Genomic DNA, 23,171 nt, shown 5'->3' on the forward strand with positions numbered 1-23,171 from the left:
CAGCAGTGAAAGAACATTGAAGAGAGGTTGTTAACATATTAAAAAAGGTAGTTGGATTATGCAAGTGGGTGATATCCAGCTTTACAACTGTTTGGTTTCAATGGTTAAAAATTCAAGTTCATTTGAACTACTTTATAAGCTGTTATTTTCGTGTACAGATATTTTCACGAATGACGAGGTCTGGGACATTTTTGTGAGATTTGTTTTCGCAAGTGGAAACCTTGGCTATCGTAAGTGTACTGTTGCCCTAGCGCATGGCTACATTTTCGCGTGTTGTTAAGTTCGCGGTCCAAGAGTGATTCGCAAAATTTGGGATAATAACAGCTTATACAGTATCCTTTGCTTTGAACTGATCTATTCATCACAGCCCATTCGAGCCTGGTGATGCTCTTCAATTCATCACAGACCAGAAAGAAAGAGAGCCATAAACTCACTTGACTTGAGCGATGCCTTCAATCTTGATGAGGAACTGCTGGAAGTCTAGCTGCATCAGGGCCCTGCCCTCGTTACTGCACTTCTTGGCACTGGCAAAGCTGACAGGATTGAAGACAAAGAGGGCGCTAGTGACACTTACTGGAAAAGCAGAAACTTTGGCAAAATTCATTTCTTGTGTTAGGCCCATTTCAGAGAACTTTGTTCATTTGCAAGCACTCTGATGAGAATATTTCTTTCTCACGGCATATTTTGGCACAAATAATGTGAAAGTTGTGACAGCAACCACTACACTAATATTCAGATATGGAAATATAGAATATAAAAGGATTTGGGTTATTTTCATGAGTCAAGCAATTAGCCGAGGGAGTTCATATACCAACCATTTCAGAAGTATCACCATCATCACTATCATCATTTAGTAAATAAACAGTGTATCTTAATGGCAAAAAGCACTCACCCCTCAACTAAGATCCTATTTGCCAGGCGAATGACATGTTCCCACAGCACACGGTGAGCTTCCATGGGGATTGGTACTCTCCTAATGGCAAGAAGAAGAAAAAAGGATACCAATGTCAGCTGTCCACTTTAAGTCAACTTTCGGAATAAATCAAACATTTAAAAAGACAGTGCTACGTATCCCTCCAATACGAACAGAAGTTTCATGTGTTTTGCAAACAACAAAAACACACCAAGATGTTAGTAACAACCAAACATGCAATTTTGGGGTTGTGATGATGTCATCACTACACACGTCTACTATTGACCTGTCCTGTAAGTGAATACAGGTAGCAATGACAACCTTTAGAAGAGGGGTCATAGTTGATAGATTATCTACCACAAACAGATTTATGTATGTTGGTGTACAAACCATAGGGAGGGAAGTGTTCAATTTTGCATCAGTTGTTGTGACCACTATTACAATAATGGTGAAAACGTTCTAAATCTTAAATCTGACTTTGATGACACTCCTCCCATGCTGTCTGCCAGAGTTTACCCTATTCACTGAAGTCATCTGAACATGGCATTTGTGCATTACACATAGATACAGCTCATGCTTTGTATTTCTTTAGAAAACCCTATGCACTCCATGTATCTGCATCATCAGCACAATCATTATGCAAGATTATGGAGACAGGTTTGTAGTGGAAACTATCACAATAATGCCCCCATATCCCAGCTAATAGTTTGCATTCAATATCATGTGCAAAATCTCACAAAACTTTGAATTTGATTGTGAAAACCCTGACACAATCTGGTGTATAGGGGGCGCTCTAAACTATCTCTTTGGGAAGAAGGAATTCTACCGATGCTCTTACTTGTTCATGAGGTCCAGCCGGCTACTAAATCCACTCATGTCCTGGGAATAGGAATTAAAGAATATGAGGAGCAAAAATGATTAAAGTTCCATGTTTTCAATCTCTCATTAGAAATTTCCTACAAATTTCAATTAGAACTTAAGATTTTCTTCTTCCACTTAAACAAAGAGATATATTAAATGTAAAAAAAAAAAATAGTTACAGACATAACCACATCATTTACATTAACTAAACATTTTTTACTGATATCATTCATTCAATGATGAACCATTTTTAACTCAAAGGGAATGGATCAGTTGATACATAATCAAAGTAGAAATGTCGCTTTGGCGACTGGTATGCCTCCGCCATAATGCATGATTTTCCCAATAGGTCTAGATAGTACATGTGGACAATGTGTGATTACATTTTCACAAAATTGGCAAAATATTGAAATGACAAGTTTGTCACAAATGTGTTGAATGTTCACCTTCCTTGACCTAGGTTTAATTGGATGAATAGGAAAGCATGTATCTAGGGATTTAAGGACTTTAACTCGACTTTGACCCATTCATACATTTAGGCATTGAGTAATTTTCAAGGTACAGGTGTGGAGAAAAAGTGCAATTTCTGAATTGAATAGTAAATTGTTACCATTTTCATCTGGCCCTTGACCCTAAAATTCATAAGATAATCACTTTCAGGTAGAACATGCATAATGTGTACTAAGTTTCAAGATAACTTGAGCCACTTCCGAGATATGGAGGAAAAAGTTAGTTCAGCACTTTCACTTGATCTTTGACCTTTTGACCTTTGAGGCAAAAAAAGAAGAAAAAAAAAACTTTCCAGAGAATTTCTATTAGGTTACACATGTATGCATACACAAAGTGTTAAAAAAATAACCCTGCTGGCATTGCATGATAGGAGCGAAATAGTAAAATTTTAAAGTGTTGCACTTGACCTTTGACCCCTGACCTTTGACCCCATGAACCCTACATTCTCTAGATAATCACTTCCAGTCAGTATATGTATATACTATGTTCCATGAAGATACCTTGAACAATTTTCCAAGGTATGGAGAAAAAAAAAAGTTTTAACATTTTTACTTGACCTTTTGACATTTGACCTTTGACCTCATGACCCACACTTTCACCAGAGAATCTTAATTGGGTAATACATGTATACACTAAGTTTCAAGAAAATATCTTCAGGCATTCAATAGATATGGTGGAAATAGTGAAATTTTATGTATTTGACCCTGACCTTTTGACCTTTGACCTTTGACCTCATGACCCAAACTTTCACCAGAGAATCTTAATTGGGTAATACATGTATACACTAAGTTTCAAGAAAATATCTTCAGGCATTCAATAGATATGGTGGAAATAGTGAAATTGTATGTATTTGACCTTGACCTTTTGACCTTTGACCTTGAGCATGTGCACCCAAAAGTTGATAGGCACAACTTCACCCCCTAATACACATACATGCCAAGTTTCATTAGGATACCTCAACGGGTTTTGATAGTTACCTTGTCCACAAAATTCATTACGGACGGACGGAAGGACGGACGAACGGAAGGACGGACGGACGGAAGGACGGACGGACGGACAATTTCATAACTTCCCATATCTTCATCCAATTTTGATCAAATGTTTGCCTTTGTGCTCATTCAACTTTACTCATTCTTTTCAGATATAAGTTTTACAGGGCCCCGTTTTATCAAAAGATAAAATCGATTTTAAATTTCCTTACCACACAGGCTGCCATAGACTTACAGTTGAAATCAACTATATAATCAATTTTAACTCTTCATAAAACAGGGCCCTGCAGGTCCGAAATTGGCCTTTTAGCTGACCTGGAGCAGAGCATCCACATAGTGGCTGTGCTGAGACATGATGTCCCTAATGTCCCACTTGACAGTCATCATCAGCTGCAGGATACGGTCGTAGTCCATGCAGCGGGAGGCCACACCCCGGTAGATGGGCTTCCGCAGGTCGCTGGCCACACTGACCGTCTTTTACATGATCAGAGAGAAAATCAGTCATTTTCAGCAGATGGAGTGACAAGAGAAAACAATGGTCAGGTCTGCCTGAATTAAAGTGGGTCCCTCTTAGACAAGTTTAACCCACTTGAATACACAATGCCCCAAGTTTCATTTTTGGCTAAATGAGGTAATGCCGTCATAGAACAAAAAATAACAACTAAAATTTACATGAGTTTGAGTGTTTGGCATCTATTTGCATGCAGAGTTTAAGCCTTGTGAGTGTGGACAAGTGTGATTTGGTTTGAAAACTGCGAAAAAAGGTCATTTGGCCGAGAAAGCAGGAATTTCATAATCATGTTAAAATATAAAGTTTATCATCTTCACTTTCTCCTATCCAAACCTGAAAAAGGCCAATACTTAGAAATTCTGAACTTTTTGGATTTAACTACAAGCATGTTGATATGGCATTCTGAATGAACCTATTGCCTTGAATTCCAAAAACTTAGTTCCAATAAAATCTATGAAACATTTTCATTGGGAAGCCTTTATATTTTGTTGTGGGTTTAGTTGTGTGTTTTGTTTTGTTTTTTGACTGTTTATTTGTTATTTAAAAATATTAATGTTCCAACATCAGAACAACTAGGTTGGGCAAGTTCTTCTTAAAACCCTCCTGGTTACAGGTGAAAAATGGTTTACCTGAGAATAAAACTGCTGGAGGAATGCTTTCTTGCTCGCTGGAATGACAGCTTCAAGGTGGGGCTGAAGCAACTCAAACTGGCTGGCAAGGAAGATTCTGATGGAAACAAAAACAAAACAAAAGGATTTCCAGACAGACGGTGCAATACAAGGTGAAATTAACACATTCAGAAGAAGAAGAAATAAACCAAAAACGCTCGAACACATTTGATTCCAGCAATAACAGTACAGAGTTAACATTATTAGCATATTGCTTGCTTGCACAGCACCTCTATACAAATAAAACACTTTAATATCTGGACAATCCTTTACATGTAGCTGCCAATCTGCAATCAAATCTCTGCCGGCAAATTTATGGTATGTTTTGTCTTTCGTTTTGATATTGATATCAGGAATCATTTCCTGATTTCCTAGTCAAGCATGCAAAAAGAAAAACATTGGCACGGCAAATAAAGGCGAACGTTGGGACCAAATGTACCACAATGAAATATCTGTACACAAATTTCCGTTTAATCTGAGTAAGCAACCAAAGAATCCTCTATTCTTTTCACTATTCAGTCAACAGTCCGTGAACAAAACATTCAAATGCTGAAGAAGAAAACGACCAAGCAGTTCCAGGATTTTAGATGAAGGCATTGAAGATAGAGAGTCGGTACAGTGATATGACCACAGTGTGCCTATTGGACTATCAATATGTGATTTGAAAAAGGGAGGGGGAGGGTGTCCAAAACCAGCCCTTCAAACATGGCCATCCTGGTCAACTCAGTCTGGCTAACCAATTGCTACGCCATTTTATTTTGCATGTATAACATACATGCATATCTGCCAACCCTACAACTTAATAAATCTGAACAAACAAAGAAAAATTATTTTAAAAACTGAACTTTCATAAATTTCATATACTTTACTATTAAAGGTAGGGGATACCTTTTACAGACCTCCCAAAATGCAGCAAAACATTAAATATGAACCTCAGGGGACTTATTTAGGCCACTGCTGAAAAATTTGGAAGTCAACAGTTATCTACAATTTGAATAATGCACAAAACTCAACTACTCAGTAGTTCTGTGTGTCAGCCACACTTAAGCCTTTTTGTTGCAGTCTTCTGTATTTTTTATCTATAAACACAAATATAAAAGTATAAGAGCTGATGTAATAACATATAGAGTGTGTGGCAAGAATGTATATAGAAATGTTTGTAAGTTTTGATGAACTTTCTTCACAAAATATACATGATGGACACACATGCAGTGCATGGGTCTGCAAAGGTAGCCTAGTAATGTACTGGAATTTACAGTGAGCCCCGAAAAAAATTCAATTCAAAATCTAACGGTCAATAAAAATGTACTTACTGTTACCTTCCACTTTCAATACTTTATGGGAGTTTCTAAAATGATACTCTCTTCAACATACCACTGTATTTATACAACTCTTCATTTAAGGTATGCAAATGGGATTCCCTACCTTTAACAGATATTTCCAAAAATCAGAAGACACTGAAATTAATGTGTTTTCTTTCAGTGAAAAATCTGAATAGTCAGATTAAAACTGAACAGTTGGCAGGTATGTAATCGAATACATGATAAACTGCAATAAAATATTTTATATTTGTCACCATAAACTGAAGAAAATGCTTGATGACAAATAAGCTGGTAAAATAAATATCAGGGAAACCTGACATAACTTTCAAGAATGGAAGTTAGTCAAACCTTAATAAAAATATGATGAGACAGATCATTGTAATGATCTTGTAATATGAGTCACATGCCCAAAACTGATTGATTACAGGATTAACAGGTCGTATTGTAAGATATCACTAATATCTAAAGAAGTGACCGTGATGGTTCTGAGAGGTACTGTTGGGGGTACCATTCCTATGAGAATTTACTGCTATCTGCAGTGACAAGTTTTATGTATTTCACACTCCTGCACACTCATCTGGGAAGGTTCATGGTTCAAAGCCCCCGAGTGTCCACTTACAGTGCCTCGGTTCCCACTACCCTCTCAGCAAGGCCGTAGAGTCCTTCATTACTGTTTAGATCCACGATGGGTGACACGTGAGGGAAGCCAACCTTCATCTGCACAACACAGTAGGCAAGCAGAAAATGTGAAAAAAATGTAAATTAAAATTGGATGAAAGAAAAAGGGTGTGCAAGGATGCTACAAGTTCACATTCTCTTCCCAAATTCTTTTACCATGACTCACATGACTTACTAGGCATGGTGGCTATTACATTGACCGTACGAAAAAGAAAAGTTTGCAGCCACACAAACACAAGACGTAATATTTTGCAATCCCTGTTTGCTGCCTGGTATTTAAAAAACAAACAAACAAAGATGACAATTGACCGAAACAATGAGCAAAGAATTGCAATTCCTACAGAAAGGCTTTCTTGACTACTGACATATTTTTGGAAACAATTTTCGCATTTATATTCACAGGAACCTGACAACACATACAGCACCTTCGTGAGAGCTGCCTGCTATATTTGATCACCTATATGACTTGCTTGATGTAAACACCTCAGATATAGAAATTCTTTGTTGAAGGATAACACACTTCCACAGGTACAAAGGCCAGAATTCATAATATAGGCAATTTACATCTACTCCATGGATTATGCAAATTTTGACTGTGTATATGTCATGAAGGAGTCAGCATTTTTTTGTTCAGTTGTTTTTGGAAGAGTGTTCAACTATAGCATGATGAGCTTGAAGTCAACCAGTGTAGTCCAGTGAAATGTGAAAACATGGTACAACATATTAATCTGGTAAGGGTCACAACTTTATTTATCAGGACCACAGGAGCAAGGGCACTGTCTGACAAGCAAAGGATGAACACACTGACCTTGCCATCCAGGTGGCTGTGGGGTTGCTGCATCATCCCGGCATTAGGGTCGTGGTCGATCAGGTTGTCGCTGATGCGCTTCAGTGTCGTCCACAGCTTGCTCCCCAGAGAGGCCCCACTCATTGTACTCTGCACAGTGAGACAATTAGCAGCATCAGGGGGTGAGTTTGATCTCACATGATCAGACTCATGGTATCACATGATCAGGCTGAGTGCATCACATGATCACGTTGAGAGTGTCATGTGAACAGACCTAGTCCATCACATGATCAGACTGAATGTGTATGCCATGTTATCTAGGAAATTTTCATGTCCAAAGAAAATTACTAGTCTCGACTCTTACACTGATGGATGATAACTCCTGGCAAAATGCCTAGCTCCTTCTGAAGGAACCTGAAACAATTGGTCCAGTATTACCTTACTCATTATCATTAGTGCGCTTTCTTCCTGACGTGTAAAACAATATCTTAACACTGATACATACAAACTGATTAATTTGGGGGGGGGGGGAGTTATCTTTTGAAGCAGACTGGAAAATGAAAAATAACTGAATTTGAGCTTCTCTTTAATACTTAATTAGATTTCTGACTTATGAAATCACGGAACTGGAATCCTAAGACACATACCACATCAGTAGCGAAAAAGGTGTAGACAGCAAAGATGTAATAGTCGAAGAGCTGAGACATGCAGAGAACCACATCAAACGCTATCGGCTTCAGCACAGACATCATGTTCATGTACTTGCCTGCATGGGAAGAATTAGGAGCACAGAGATACAATAAATCAACATAACACAAGTTTACTTATGGCCCATCCATTTCATACTAGTTCACTTTGCTTTGCTTTGCTTTGCTCTATGTCACTTCATATGAATTTTCTTCGCTTTGTTTTTAATTGACACTGCTCAATTACTACTTTATCTATTATAATGATAGATAAAAACAAATACACAAGGGTGAGAGAGCATTAGAAAATGTGTGAAGCACTGTGCTGCCTCAACCTTACTTCAAAAACACTGTACTGGGCATTAAACAAAACATTTCTTCTGCATGCTAGAATAGGCATTTGGGCAATGATCATAAACAGGCAAGTGCCCATAGCCCCAGGAGTGTGTTTTAGTTGTCCTACACAAGCATGCTATGTGGCTAGTGGGTTTCTAGCACCCTGCTATATGTATAGCTTCAGTAAAAACAAGTGCTCACAATGTGCCTTGTAACATCTCTTTCTTTTCTGTGTCTTGCATACATGTCTTTAATTTAGGCACTGGTTATTTTTAATGCACACTCTATGGAAGCACAAAGTACTGCAGATTCTGAATATTTTACATATGGTCACCAGTGGTAACAAATTCGCAAAATATCATGCCCGTGAAATATTCTGCATCTACAGTAATGGTCACCAGTGGAGAGGGTACTTTCTTACCACAAAGCCTGAGTACTGTAAGAGTTGTGTTGGTAAGAATGGGACCCTTGGCATATTCCCTGTTTGCTTTCTTCTTCTTCAGTGAGTTCCTATTTGGAAAGAAATACATTTGTGAGGGAGAAGCATATCACAGTGATGAGAGTCTTCATTCATATCACTACTGCACAGTCAGCAACAACATATCGCAAAAAGTGCCCCACATTATAAACCATAGGAGGAGGAATGCCAATTTTAAAACAGAACCAAGGCCATAAAACAGAACAGAACCATGATTTTCTGTGATTTTACCATAAAAATATAACTCCTTTCCAGAAGCTTTGGTGAGATTTGAGAAGAAATAACAGCCATATCTGGAGACATCACTTTAATTCTTTTTCTTCTCAAAAAAAAAGAAGAAGAAATGCATGAAAAGTTTTCTCTAGGGTTAGCAAAATTGACAATCACAGACTGTACTGAAAACAGTAGAGAGGCATCAATGCACATAGTATCATTTTATGCTACGCCACCACAGTCACATGATAAGTACACGGTATGCATCTCTTTTATCTTCGTATGAACAATGAATTTGTGTTTGTACAGAGCATGTATGTACATATACATGTGCATGTATGTATGGATCTACAATGTATGCTTGTATGGATGTCTGTATGGATATGTCTGCCTGTAAGTGTGTGTGTACATATTGTATGTATCTACAATGTATATACAATTACTGCCACCTGTCGCTGGAATCACCTTTTGACTGGTTGTTCCCCAGTTCTCTCGTCCACGTAGTCCTGCTTCAACTCATCTGGGACATCGCTGTCATCGGAGTCCTCGTACCCTAAGAATTTTTCATTGCTCTGATGGAACATCAAGACCAGAAAGAAAAGAAAAGAATGCTGGGTCTCAGGGACATGTGTATGTTACACTTTAATCTAACTCTGATAACTCTAAGAGAAAGCATCACCACTACCAGCATTTCATATTGTTAAGTACAAGAAAGAGTTGCTACAGTGACATTTCAGCACAAGGAGCCAATATTTTCAATAAAGCAAAACAGGAAGATTTTTGCATAATAACTGAACCCAATGCACACCTAGTCTAAGGTCTGTGTGTGTGTGTGGGGGGGGGGGGCAATTTCACTGTGCATCCTCATTTTAAATACTTATGCGACCACAGAATGATTCACAGAATAAGAATGAAGTGGATTTTTTTATAGTTTCTTCTTCACCACTTAGAGTTCATAGTAATAAATATCTAGAGTAAAATCTTATTCACAGACAGTAAAAGCAAAAAATAAAAACTTAGTAACAAAGAGAATGCTCTGTATTAGAAATATGGAGTCTGTGAGTGCACATTACAGAACTCAACAGCCCAATCGCTTTGGCATTATTAGGCAAAAAACAAAAACCAAATATTTGTTCTTTTGAAGTCTTTACCCCATTTGCTGTTCCTTCCTCCTCGTCTTCATCCGTGGCAAACTGCTTGTCAAACGGACTCCCCTGGTCGGCGTACTTGACAAAGTAGCCCCGGTCCTGGTCGGTGGGCGAGAGGGGAACGTTGCGCCCCTCGCCCCGCCCCGGGGAGCCGAGGTAGTCCCTCATGAAGCGGAACTCGTGGAGGCTCTGGTAGGAGAAGTTGCTCTTCACAGGGCACGGCTCCCAGCCCTCGTTTTCCAGGAAGATGCGCAGCTCATCAATGCGAGCTCTGAACAGATAGGACACAAAGAAAGACATTGTAGATGATCACAATTTCTGTTTTAATGTTAACAATGACAGTAGTGATGATGACATTACTGATATTAACATTAAGGATAAGAGTAGAAACAAAACTTGATACTGATGATACAACCATTTTTGTTGCATTATATACTTATGCTGCATTGTGATACACATTACTGTCAAATGTGTTGTAATGATAGATGGAACAGATGGAATTATCTGAAATTATATACAGAGAGTTGTTGAATACTACTTATATGATTATGAAAGACTATGATTATATCTTTTGACTGGTAAATAATTTTAAACTTTTGTTACAGATGCTTTACTAAATGTACCTATATTTTGTAGCACAAACAAGTTGTACTGGTCCTAACTGTAGAAAAAGCATCGTCCTTTCATAATGGGAGAAAATTATGATAACTATACAATCCTTAATTGTAACTACACATGGTTTATCCCTAGTAAATTCATATCCCTTTGGTTCCTTGCAATATTTTCCATAAGTATGAATCTCTCTCTTGGTCCCTAGTGGATGTACATCTCTCAGTATGCCCCTGGAAATTATACATCTCTAAAGACCTGTGTCTGTACAATGCTGAGATGACACCCCTCCCCCTTCCTACCTGTGATAGCTCTTGAAGTAGTTGAGACTCTGCTGTCGAATAGAGTCGTGCAGTCCCTCAGACTTGCTACCACAAAACTCCTCTCCAACTGATATCAATCTGCAGCACCAAAGGGGACACAGAATAACAATATATTTTAGTAAAAGAAACATAAGGAAATATGGGTAGACAGACAGAAAGACAGCAGATGAACAGGTATTCATTTCTCAAATAACACAGTGGGGCACAAAATCAAATACATACTCTTATCCTGAACATTATGAAGCACTGATAATTTGTTCATAACCAGACTGACTTTCAAGGCCAAAAACAACCTATGAAATTAACAATACATGAAAACAATGCTATTTTACTGTGTGCTCATTCTTACTTTTCTTTACTTCTCTATTTATCTTCATCACATTCTTTATTTCCCCCCAGCTCTCCTCATCTACATCCACCAACTAGTGGAAGAAGCAGAGGAGCAGGAGATATCATCATATCCTCCGACCATTTGCAAGAATTATCAAATCTACAAATGATTCCAAAAGAAAGCCATAAATACAAAAAAAAAAAGTTTTTGTAATAGGAAAGTATTCAAATAATTACTAAAACATTTTTCTCCTTCTTCACTTCAGATTCTGTAAAGTTAGGAATGCTACTAAATGTCCAGCTCACCTGTTGACTAGATCCAGTACATAGATGAAGTCATCATACTTGAAGTTGGAAAGATCTGTGCCCTGAAGATACGTTTTGACCTTCTGCTGCACATCCTTGAATGTCAAACAAATAAAACAAAAATAAAGACAGTCTAAGGCAGGAGAAGAAGAAATACCATACATTTGTATCATCCAAACTCTAACACATTTTAGAAATGTTATAATCCTGACAAGAAAAAGACAGAGAAAAACTACATCACATAACAAAGTAATACGACTGGAAAAGACCGTTACTTTGCTTTACTTTGTGCGTGTGGACTTTGTTGTTGTTTCTCTATTAATAATTGTTCTGCTGTTTTCATTTCTATATCTATATAACCATATTGTAAAATTTGCTCACAACAGTGAAAGAACGTTTACACTATGAACATCAAAATATCCTGCTGATGTGTTCACAGAAATGGTTACCTTGCTCGCAATACTGGAACAAATTTCAAGTTGAACTGCACACAAAATGGGTCTATTAGTAATTTCATTGCAGATGTTGTAGCTTGGCAAAAGAAAGAAACTAGAAACTAACACATAACAACAAGACTGAGAAAACCATGTTGATACTATAATTCAGTTATTTCTGATGATTAATTTGCAGTATAAATGAAAATGGGGAAAATGCCTCAACTACCACTACTGGTGACCCATTTGTATGCAAAGTACATGGCATTTTGAGATGGTATTCGTGAGGAGGCTACTCACCTGCCATATCCTAGCCAGCCCATGCTCCAATTTGGTCCTGATGTACTTTCTGCTAAAAGCCTCCTCAACATCACTGGCTTGAGTTATCTCCTCTGCAAAGATGAGAGGGAGACAACACCATTATTGAGGATATTAAACACAGGTACTGAGGATGACACCAGTATATGAGGATGACACTAGTACTAACGATAACACTAGTACTGAAAATGACACCAGTATTCAGGATGATACAGGTATTATTAATTAACGATAACACAAGCATTAAGAATGACTTGTATTTAGGATGACATCAGTATTGAGGGTGATACAGGTATTAAAGATAACACCAGCCCTATTTAAGAATAACGGCACGCTAGAATTGTCGATGACTTTGGTATTGAGGATGTCACCAGTATTGTAACCAGTTACTACAGATGCATTAGTGTTATTAAAGGTGACATTGATATGTAGCATTCTAAGATTATCTCTCTATTTGACTCCATTATCTCTCCAACAATAAAAAGGAACCTTAACAATCTTGTGCATAACATTAGAGTTCCATTACTCATCATATGACATCACTCTTCTAGATCACTACAAAGATACATCAAGTTTGTGGATTATCTTCCATTGCATTTGGGGGCTTAAATGTGATCTATAGCTCATAAAATCTGAGGGAATGAATTGACTAAGCACAATCAGCATTCTTTTGCAAATCTACACCATTTCAAAGTCATTGAAAGACCTCTCTTCATGTCGCAAGGCTGAAGATCTCTCATTACTAACAATTCAAATCATCCTGAATAGTCCCACATAAGGTCATCATGTAGGTCAGCCCGAGGGTCATTCCGAAAGTCACTCAAATATACATATTCGAAAAACTTTTTTTATGGGTCCATGATAACCAATACACTTATTTTTCATTGGCTTTACCATATGAGATCATCTCATAATCCATTTCATACAATGAAAATAAGCACACACACACAAAGATGTCCTTTTCATGATAAACAAGAGGAATAATTTTATGAAGGATGGGATGCACAGCAATGCACAGCAATTGCCTATTTGCGCACAATTATGTACGAGAAACAACAAAAGATATCTTCATGTTTGGTACTTTTATGGAAAAACCCACAGGCCAACCCCACAGACAAATGCCACAGACTGACCCCACTGACCAACCCTGCTGACCACTGCCAATGACCAACCTGATTCAGGGGTCACAGCCTGGTCACCGCTATCCTGCTTGTTGTGCCACTCCAGCGTCTTGTAGTAGCTCTTCATCACTTCCCACAATGCTTTGCATAGGTCTACCAGGCAAGGAATGTAGGTCTCCATGTGGATTTGCTGCAACAAATGAAAAACATGACACAAGTTAAAGGATCAACTCAAAATAGCAGTATTCAAGCGTCTTCTTTCACAAAACAGTCAGTATAAACTGCAATATGGGCAAACTGCAGCTTCTATAGCTGCAACTTGGCACCAACCAATGAGCTACAAGTATTGCAGTTGTAACTATGGTATCTGCAGTTATTGCGATTTACAACTGAACATCTTTTTGATGAAATAAAGCCCAGATATCAAAGGAAGTATGTACCTCTGATCTCTGCCAATTAAGATAGCCTTTCAGGAAAAAACTAGAAATGTCGCTTTGGCGACTGGTATGCCTCCGCCATAATGCATGATTTTCCCAATAGGTCTAGATAGTACATGTGGACAATGTGTGATTACATTTTCACAAAATTGGCAAAACATTGAAATGACAAGTTTGTCACAAATGTGTTGAATGTTCACCTTCCTTGACCTAGGTTTAATTGGATGAATAGGAGAGCATGTATTTGGGATTTAAGGACTTTAACTCAACTTTGACCCATTCATACATTCAGGCATTGAGTAATTTTCAAGATACAGGTGTGGAGAAAAAGTGCAATTTCTGAATTGAATAGTAAATTGTTACCATTTTCATCTGGCCCTTGACCCTAAAATTCATAAGATAATCACTTTCAGGTAGAACATGCATAATATGTACTATGTTTCAAGATAACTTGAGCCACTTCCGAGATATGGAGGAAAAAGTTAGTTCAGCACTGTCACTTGATCTTTGACCTTTTGACCTTTGAGGCAAAAAAAGAAGAAAAAAAAAAACTTTCCAGAGAATTTCTATTAGTTTACACATGTATGCATACACCAAGTGTAAAAAAAAAAATAACCCTGCTGGCATTGCATGATAGGAGGGAAATAGTAAAATTTTGAAGTGTTGCACTTGACCTTTGACCCCTGACCTTTGACCCCATGAACTCTACATTCTCTAGATAATCACTTCCAGTCAGTATATGTATATACTATGTTCCATGAAGATACCTTGAACAATTTTCCAAGGTATGAAGAAAAAAAAAAAGAAGTTTTAATATTTTTACTTGACCTTTTGACCTTTGACCTTTGACCTCATGACCCAAACTTTCACCAGAGAATCTTAATTGGGTAATACATGTATACACTAAGTTTCAAGAAAATATCTTCAGGCATTCAATAGATATGGTGGAAATAGTGAAATTTTATGTATTTGACCCTGACCTTTTGACCTTTGACCTTTGACCTCATGACCCAAACTTTCACCAGAGAATCTTAATTGGGTAATACATGTATACACTAAGTTTCAAGAAAGTATCTTCAGGCATTCAATAGATATGGGGGAAATAGTGAAATTTTATGTATTTGACCTTGACCTTTTGACCTTTGACCTTGAGCATGTGCACCCAAAAGTTGATAAGGCACAACTTCACCCCCTCATACACATACATGCCAAGTTTCATTAGGATACTTCAACAGGTTTTGATAGTTACCTTGTCCACAAAATTCATTACGGACGGACGGAAGGACGGACGGACGGACGGACGGACAACCCGAAAACATAATGCCTCCGGCACCACTTCGTGGCGGAGGCATAAAAAAAAAAAGTACATGTATGTCACAGGCACATGGAGTTGCTTATGCAGGAAGGGTGTGGCAGAAGCACAAGGAGATACCTAAGTCAGCTGGTACACATTTCACATGCGTAGCAAGACATATAGACATTTATGGCAGTGTAAAGATACACATGATGTCTAAATAGATTGGTTTATCAATTATCTACATTTATGGACGTTTCTGCAATCCTGAAGTAGTAACGACCTACTCTATTAACCTGCATCTCAAAAACATTTTTTAATACTTAGAATCCAGTTTGCATGTAGTTGTTGCTACGGTGGGTAAATCTCAGGCATGCTTTCAGGTTGTCAAGCAGAACCATTATCAGAAAGACATGCATTAAATTTGAATATGTCCGTAAACCAGTCTTTAAAAATTATGTCAGCATCAACCTACCGAGCATAGGTCACGATAGGGCATCTTCTGGAAGCGAGAGTCGGTGGGACCACTGACCAGCTGGACATAGCCCAGGACAATCTGGAAGGCTGTGTTGTGGATAGCACTGGTGAAGTGCATGTGCAGCTGGTCCATAGCTATCTGCATGGGACAATAAGGAGGGAATGGCATGAAAAGGAAAACTATATACATGATTATAAATTTATAATTAGTTTCCATTTATTACAATATTATAACTGCTCCTTCTTTATCCCTTTGTATTCCATTCCAAATAGCAATAGAACAGAATTTGCAAATGTATTTCAGACAAAGTTTCACTCAGAGGTTTTGATTAAATTGGCTCATTCCAATTATTAAAACCAACAAAAACAACTGACAGAAATGTGGATGAGACAACCAAATCAAGTATCACTACATCTTTGTTTAAAATTCATGGTATGAAAGAGAAGTTAATACATGGAGAAGTAATAGCAACAAGAAATGTCGCTATGGCAACTGGTATGCCTCCGCCATAATAAATGGTTCTCCTAATAGGTCTATAGTACATGTGGACAATGTGTGATTACATTTTCACAAAATTGGCAAATTAAAATGACAAGTTTGTCACAAATGTGTTGAATGTTCATCTTCCTTGACCTAGGTTTAATTGGATGAATAGGAGAGCATGTATTTGGAGATTTAGGAACTTTAACTTGACTTTGATCCATTCATAAGTTTATGCACTGAGTAATTTTCAAGGTATGGAGACAAAGTGCAATTTCTGTATTGAATAGTAAATTGTTGCCATTTTCATCTGGCCTTTGATCCTAAAAATCACTGTCAGACAGAACATGCATAAATATGTAGTAAGTTTCAAGATAACTTGAACCATTTCCTAGTTTTGGAGGAAACAGTTAGTTCAGCACTTTCACTTGATCTTTGACCTTTTGACCTTTGAGCCAAAAAAAAAGAAAAAAAATTAAGAGAGAATCTCTATTGGGTTATATTGTACATGCATACACCCAGTGCAAAAAAATAATCCTGCTGGCATTGCATAAATATGAGGGAAATAGTAAAATTTTGAGGTGTTGCCCTTGACCTTTGACCCCTGACCTTTGACCCCATGAACCCTAGATTCTCTAGATAATCACTGCCAGTCAGTACATGTATATATATACTATGTTCCATGAAGAAACCTTGAACAATTTCCAAGGCACAGAGAAAAAAGTGAAATTTTAGTATTTTTACTTGACCTTTTGACCTTTGACCTCATGACCCCAAACTTTCACCAGAGAATCTTAATTGGGTAATACATGTATACACTAAGTTTCAAGAAAATATCTTAATTGGGTAATACATGTATACACTAAGTTTCAAGAAAATATCTTCAGGCAATGCATAGATACACAAAACTATGGAGGAAATAGTGAAATTTTATGTATTTGACCTTTGACCTTGAGCATATGCACCCAAAAGTTGATAGGCACAACTTAACCACCTAATACACATACATATCAAGTTTCATTAGGAAACCTCACAAGGTTTTTTTAGTTACGCTTGCCACAAAATTCATTACAGACGGACAGAAGGACGGAAGGACGGAAGGACGGACGGAAGGACGGACGGACGGACAACCCGAAAACATAATGCCTCCGGCACCACTTCATGGCGGAGGCATAAAAAACAATGATTAAACACTGAAAATCTGCGGGGAAAGAATGGATTTGTAGAGTGGAATCATCTTACATGTGTCTTGCCAAGGAGACGGTATGCAGCCTGTAACTTCTCGTAGTGCCTGATGTCAAAGCTGTTACAAGTCTTGGCCAGTGCGTGATCGAGTTGTTCCTGTCATGAGAGAGGAGCATATTAAGTAATCATCAAATAAGTAGACATTCATATGAATGTATTCAACAACAAAGTGAGAAGCTTTGTCTCCATGAATAGAAATCAAAACTGCACACACAGAATGCTATTAAAAGAGAAATTCAATCATACAGCTGCAAATATTCTCTGAATAGGCAGACGTAACAGTAGCCCTACATTAGCTGGTGTAACAGCACCTTTACATTAACTGATGTAACAATGCCTTTACATTAGATAGTGTAACAGTACCTTTACCTTAGAAAGTGTAACAGTACCTTTACATTAGCTAGTGTAACAGACTGAATTATGACTTGCTTTATGCAGCTGACAATGAAGCAATGAAAGCCTGTAAGCAAGCATCTTCATGACTGACGTCTTGGAGTCCCGTCCAAAGGACAAGACGATGATATCAATATCGGGTCTTGCCTACAGGTCACAATTTCTGCTGCGAGCAATCTCCAACCAGGGACCTTAGAATTGATTGGTTAAAGTCACGTCTACTGAGCCTTTCAAGCTCTGTCATGTTTACATTTCAACTGGTTAAGTGGAAAAAGTATGAAGCGCTATTTTCAAATGTACACATTTCTTGTTCAATGTGCACTTATCATCAAAAAGGATAAAAAATAGTTCCTCTTACCTCTATAGTTTCTAATGTATCCTGAAGTTTCGAGCTGAGTTCACTGTAGCAATGTGATATTCACAGAGAAGTGTTAATCACATGAGATTTATGAAAAGTCCTCATAAAAATGTTTGAAGGGCACATCTAATTATGGCATGCACAATCAACCACTCCAATCCAGAAACATTTTGAGCCACATTCTTTTGTCACTTTATCATGCTTTAAACAATCATTTTATTTGTTGTTCATGCACTCTATTATCACCAGTTATTCTTTCTTTTTTTAATGAACATCACATATCTATATGTATTAAAGGTCACATTACCAACTCCTGCCAAGGTCAAAAGTACACTTTATCCTCCACTGTAATGCTATTGTAAGGTCATGAATTCCATAAAAGTCTATTGAAGATTTGATGTTGAGTTGGGAGGCAATGAGTGGAGTACTGCAATTTTCCCCAACACACACACACACACAATCTCGGGGAGTCATGGGATTTTTTTTTTTTTTTTTTTACTATTTTATGTCCATCTGGGAATAATCACTGCAACTTCAAGTTATCTTTAACAGTTATCTTTTTTTTTTTTTAAGGCCAAAAATTATACAATATGTCATAACACTGCAAGTTTGGTCTTTGAATGGATTTGTAGCATAGAACATCATTGTGTCATCTTTCAAAATCACTTTGGATGGGGAGAAAAACTTGGCAGCAATTCAAGTTTCATCCCATTTCTATCACTAACAAGTCATTCACTTAAAAAGCTACAAACTACCACAAAAAGATATCCAGGAAAACTCACCTGATACAGGTGTAATGACGAAATGTGCTTGCTGCTCGTTGGCATTCCTGACAGAGTTGTATGGCCCCTGGGTAGTCCTCCTCCTACACATACAAGTATTCATAGTATGAATAAACACCTATACAGAACTAGACATGGTAGCATCAACAACCTGCTTTCTATATTTCTACATGAATATGATGTCAACAGGTATTAAACTGTCTCATCTCTTTTTGTTGACACAAGAAGTATATTCACACCATGACTAATTGCTACAAAGAGCAGAGAATCTCTCAAGGAATTGACAGTTGGCAAGTATCGTAACAAAACCAAAATCTCTAACAGGACACACCTACTGTCTAAATGCACACATAAACACACATGCATGGGACAGTGTACACTGTGCACATTTGACACTTTTGATTTACACTAATTGGGGAAAATAATGTAGGTCTCAGGTTAGGAGGAAGACTATCCTGCTACGCTCATTCCCATTGATAAGCCAATTTGCTACATAAGCAACAGTATTTGCGAACAGGTCCTTAATTGTGCGAGTTGCACTGCCTACAAATAATCTACCCCAAAGAGGTTACCAGGAAATCAGCATCTATTAGCTAGAGACATGAATCTATTCCTTTTGCGTATTCGATTTCTTTCATGCTTTTGACAAAATTGCAGCTTAGTATACATACAATTTTTGTATGGGCTAGTTCAAGGAGATTGGGAACTTGGTCACGGGAGGGCTCCTGCCTTTAATACAGACACTATGATATTGGAACTATCCTTACCTCCATCAGCTCTCGCAGCCGTATATCCGTTCTTTGCTGGAAGCGAATGATGAAAGAATGAATAATTGGATACATTTCATCACAACGTAGTACTGCAAAATACAAAATGATATTTACATATTACATAATTGAATAGCAGTCCTAAAATACAGAAAAACAGAACAGAAATATTATGATTTTTGCACAGTGCCTTTATAGCAAAGCATCATAAGCACACTGACATGATACATATTTCATCGCAAGAAATTGTGATGCAGAATTAGTCTGCTATTCACGGCAAAGATTTCTTCACATGTACCAGAGTCTTGATGGTATGGAGTGACTTGAGGAGTGCTAGGAGTTGCTGCTTCTTTCTGTGGTTCTTGAGAATCCTCAGGCTGGCCACAGTGAATCCCTGCTTCGTCATCGACAGCTGCCTACGAAGTTGTAGAGGGAAGCAGATAATAACACAACGTCATCCAATATCATTATCTTTATCAAGCAGCTATTAGCTTTGAAGGTTGCATCTCCCTTTTACAAATGTCACTAAATTTGCATGGTTGCAAAATAGTGTTTCCGACATCATGCATGTAATTTTACTGTAATACACATTAAAAGTTTTTAAAAGAAGAAATGAAAAATTAACCCCATATCACTCAAGAATACACTCCTGTGTTTTTGCACCGAGAGTAACGGTACTAACAAAAGTATTGTTTTCCTCTTCATCATTAAAGAAGTTTCCAGTTTTACTTTTTTGAGGGATAGTCTGAATTACTTATCTCTACAATATACCAGCTTATAAAAGGAATTGTAACTTCCAGGGTTGCAAAAGGGACTCATGAACTTAGAGATTTGTACTCAAGCATCACTTCTTTGACCTGTAAACATTCTACCCGCATATATATATATATATATATATAGAGAGAGAGAGAGAGAGAGAGAGAGAGAGAGAGAGCGAGAAGAAGAGCATTCACTAGCTACATCCACGAATGCTCTTCTTCTCGCACTACATAGACAATGTATATATAGATATATATAGATAGATATATATATATATATATATATATATATATATATATATATATATATATATATATATATATATTCATATATATCATCCAAAGCAAAACTGAAACAAAGTTCATGCTGTATTCACCAACAGTTTATTTTGGCACACAAATTTTTGAGCGATTCACTCTTTCTCAAGTGTTGATACTGACAGAACAATTGTTCTCTCAGTATCAACACTTGAGAAAGAGCAAATCACTCGAAAATTTGTGTGCTGATATAAACTGTTGTTGAATACAGCATGAACTTTGTTTCAGTTTTGTTTTTGATGATATTATCACGCCAACACGTTGACAACTTACTCAATATATACATATGTATATATCAGAGTGTGTCCTGCATGAAAGCCATCACTTTCCCTGCAGACTGCAGAAGTAATATTTTTTAAGGTCCAGTATTTGAGTATATATGCACTTGCACAAAAGTGATCAACTTGTACGGACAGTCGCTTCGCAACTGTCACCATGCAACAGCATAAATACCAGAAAATTTAAGACCCAAGCTTTGCTGCTGCTGCGTGTGGACTGTAGGCCCAGCACACAGTATAAACAGATACATAATTATTTGATTAAATGTCTCCTGAAGTTCACACAATTCATCTAAGACTACCGTTCGTGTGAATGTCTAAGCACATTATCAACAAGCAAACAGGAAATCATACATCACACTTAAAACTGGAAAAAGCTGCTAAAACATCTCTGACAAATCAAAATAATTTTGCGACAATCCTACCTCCGTCCATTCTTGCAGATGACATTTGCTTTCTGCAGGGAAGACTGCAGCTCCATTACTCTCTGTAACTCCTGTGGACAATGGCAATAAAAAAAATTAAAAAAAGTTTTAGAACTGTGTAATTTGTTTGTTTGACTTCAGACTCAAGCCAGCAAAGCTATACTGACGGAAATTTGTTGCAACAGTCCCTGGCTAAATTTTTGCTTTCTACCAAATGTTTGATAATCAGTGTTTGAAGGCAGTCAGTTTAGGAATAATCACAGCTTAAATAATCAGAGTATCAACATGAACAAAATTAGAAATCACGTATATGAATGGGTAACAATGTGTTGTGTTAAAATTGGTGACACTGGTATTATTGACGAGTTGAAATACTTGTTAATGTTGCCTTTTTGTTAGTTTCTGACATTGTTAAAGTTTGTTGTATTTTCCATTGAAAAAGTAACTGCATACACAAACCATAACTGATGACTCATTTTTAGTGTAGTTTATGACAACTATATCTTAAAAAGTCTAGTTGTATAATTGTTAACTTGAATCATCACTGAATAATCCTTTTTAAGCCATTTGTGTAATTTTGTGAATGAATGCCTATAAATACAATACCATGGCTGTAATTCACAATAGGTAGTTTAAATTTAGTACATGGATTATACTGTATGAATATTGACTGCGCACCAGACATCTAACACTGAATGCAACCTGACTAACATTTCTGTCTATTTTGTGCTTGTTTCCGTACATGGACTAAATCAATCAAAGGATTTAATTTAGCTATCTTTGTGAATTCTGGCTTATATGCTTTTATTATTTTGCTTCTTGAACTTAATAACAACTGCTTTAAACAACTCCTATATTTTGTTCATGTAATTGAGAAAAGAAAAATACCCCATGGCTAACTTACTTTGGTATAGGCAGACTGATTTTCCAACACGACATCAGACACCTTCTTGGATACCTTGAAACGTAAAACAGATTCAATGAAAGGAGATAATTACTTTACGAAAGGCACAACAAGCACAATGACAGGATAGAAAAGACTGCTAAGTACTGTATAGCTTGTTGTCCTATTTTGTAAAAGCATGTGGTCTTGTGTGGACCTGTATATCAAAATAAATATGTGAGACTGAGTCTGGAAAAAAAAAAGAAGAAGAAAATACACAATCAGGACAATGTAACGTCAGATTATCAGACCTTTAACTGATATCAAATTCACATATTAAAATTTTCAAGATGGAGCACATCTTTCTGCACTATCAATATCATGCTTTGTTTCAGACATCTTGAAGTTGCATTACTTTTAAAGTGAATATACAGTCATTGCATGTTAATGTTGACTTCAATAGGAAGAACACAACTACACAGCAGCGGCATAGCAGCTGAAATTTCATCAATATTTGCCATCAAATGAGGAAGTTATGGATTATTTATTAAAATTTCCTACATTTTACCAGAGAGTGACTTTATTTACAGTCCTGTACGCAAATTACAAGAGGTGATAATGTCATGGCCTCACAAACGTACCCACAAAAATTTCCACGAAATATCCATGACATGCATTCATGGGGAAAAATTATATCCTTCATATTCCACTGCTTTGGAGCTGTAATAAGTTAG

At 37.2% G+C, this 23,171-nt stretch overlaps 1 protein-coding gene across 1 annotated transcript in view; it reads right to left on the reverse strand.

The window, feature by feature from the left end:
* The window catches only part of LOC140245659 (syndetin-like), a 32,240-nt gene that overhangs the window by 2,353 nt on the left and 6,716 nt on the right, over positions 1-23,171 (reverse strand). The window contains exons 6-28 of the mRNA XM_072325206.1: positions 22,459-22,512; positions 21,555-21,625; positions 20,074-20,191; positions 19,776-19,811; positions 19,009-19,091; positions 18,227-18,269; positions 17,473-17,571; positions 15,748-15,888; positions 13,593-13,731; positions 12,403-12,494; positions 11,669-11,763; positions 11,012-11,110; positions 10,104-10,371; positions 9,418-9,524; positions 8,683-8,771; positions 7,887-8,005; positions 7,261-7,389; positions 6,394-6,491; positions 4,414-4,510; positions 3,589-3,747; positions 1,752-1,792; positions 893-973; positions 435-533 (exon numbers count right to left, since the gene is read on the reverse strand). Coding sequence (XP_072181307.1) covers positions 435-533; positions 893-973; positions 1,752-1,792; positions 3,589-3,747; positions 4,414-4,510; positions 6,394-6,491; positions 7,261-7,389; positions 7,887-8,005; positions 8,683-8,771; positions 9,418-9,524; positions 10,104-10,371; positions 11,012-11,110; positions 11,669-11,763; positions 12,403-12,494; positions 13,593-13,731; positions 15,748-15,888; positions 17,473-17,571; positions 18,227-18,269; positions 19,009-19,091; positions 19,776-19,811; positions 20,074-20,191; positions 21,555-21,625; positions 22,459-22,512 — 2,357 coding nt within the window. The remainder of the gene's footprint in view (positions 1-434; positions 534-892; positions 974-1,751; positions 1,793-3,588; positions 3,748-4,413; positions 4,511-6,393; positions 6,492-7,260; positions 7,390-7,886; positions 8,006-8,682; positions 8,772-9,417; positions 9,525-10,103; positions 10,372-11,011; positions 11,111-11,668; positions 11,764-12,402; positions 12,495-13,592; positions 13,732-15,747; positions 15,889-17,472; positions 17,572-18,226; positions 18,270-19,008; positions 19,092-19,775; positions 19,812-20,073; positions 20,192-21,554; positions 21,626-22,458; positions 22,513-23,171) is intronic.

This window comes from Diadema setosum (genome assembly GCF_964275005.1).
Source record: "Diadema setosum chromosome 20 unlocalized genomic scaffold, eeDiaSeto1 Scaffold_20_unloc_1, whole genome shotgun sequence".
Lineage (NCBI taxonomy): Eukaryota > Metazoa > Echinodermata > Echinoidea > Diadematoida > Diadematidae > Diadema > Diadema setosum.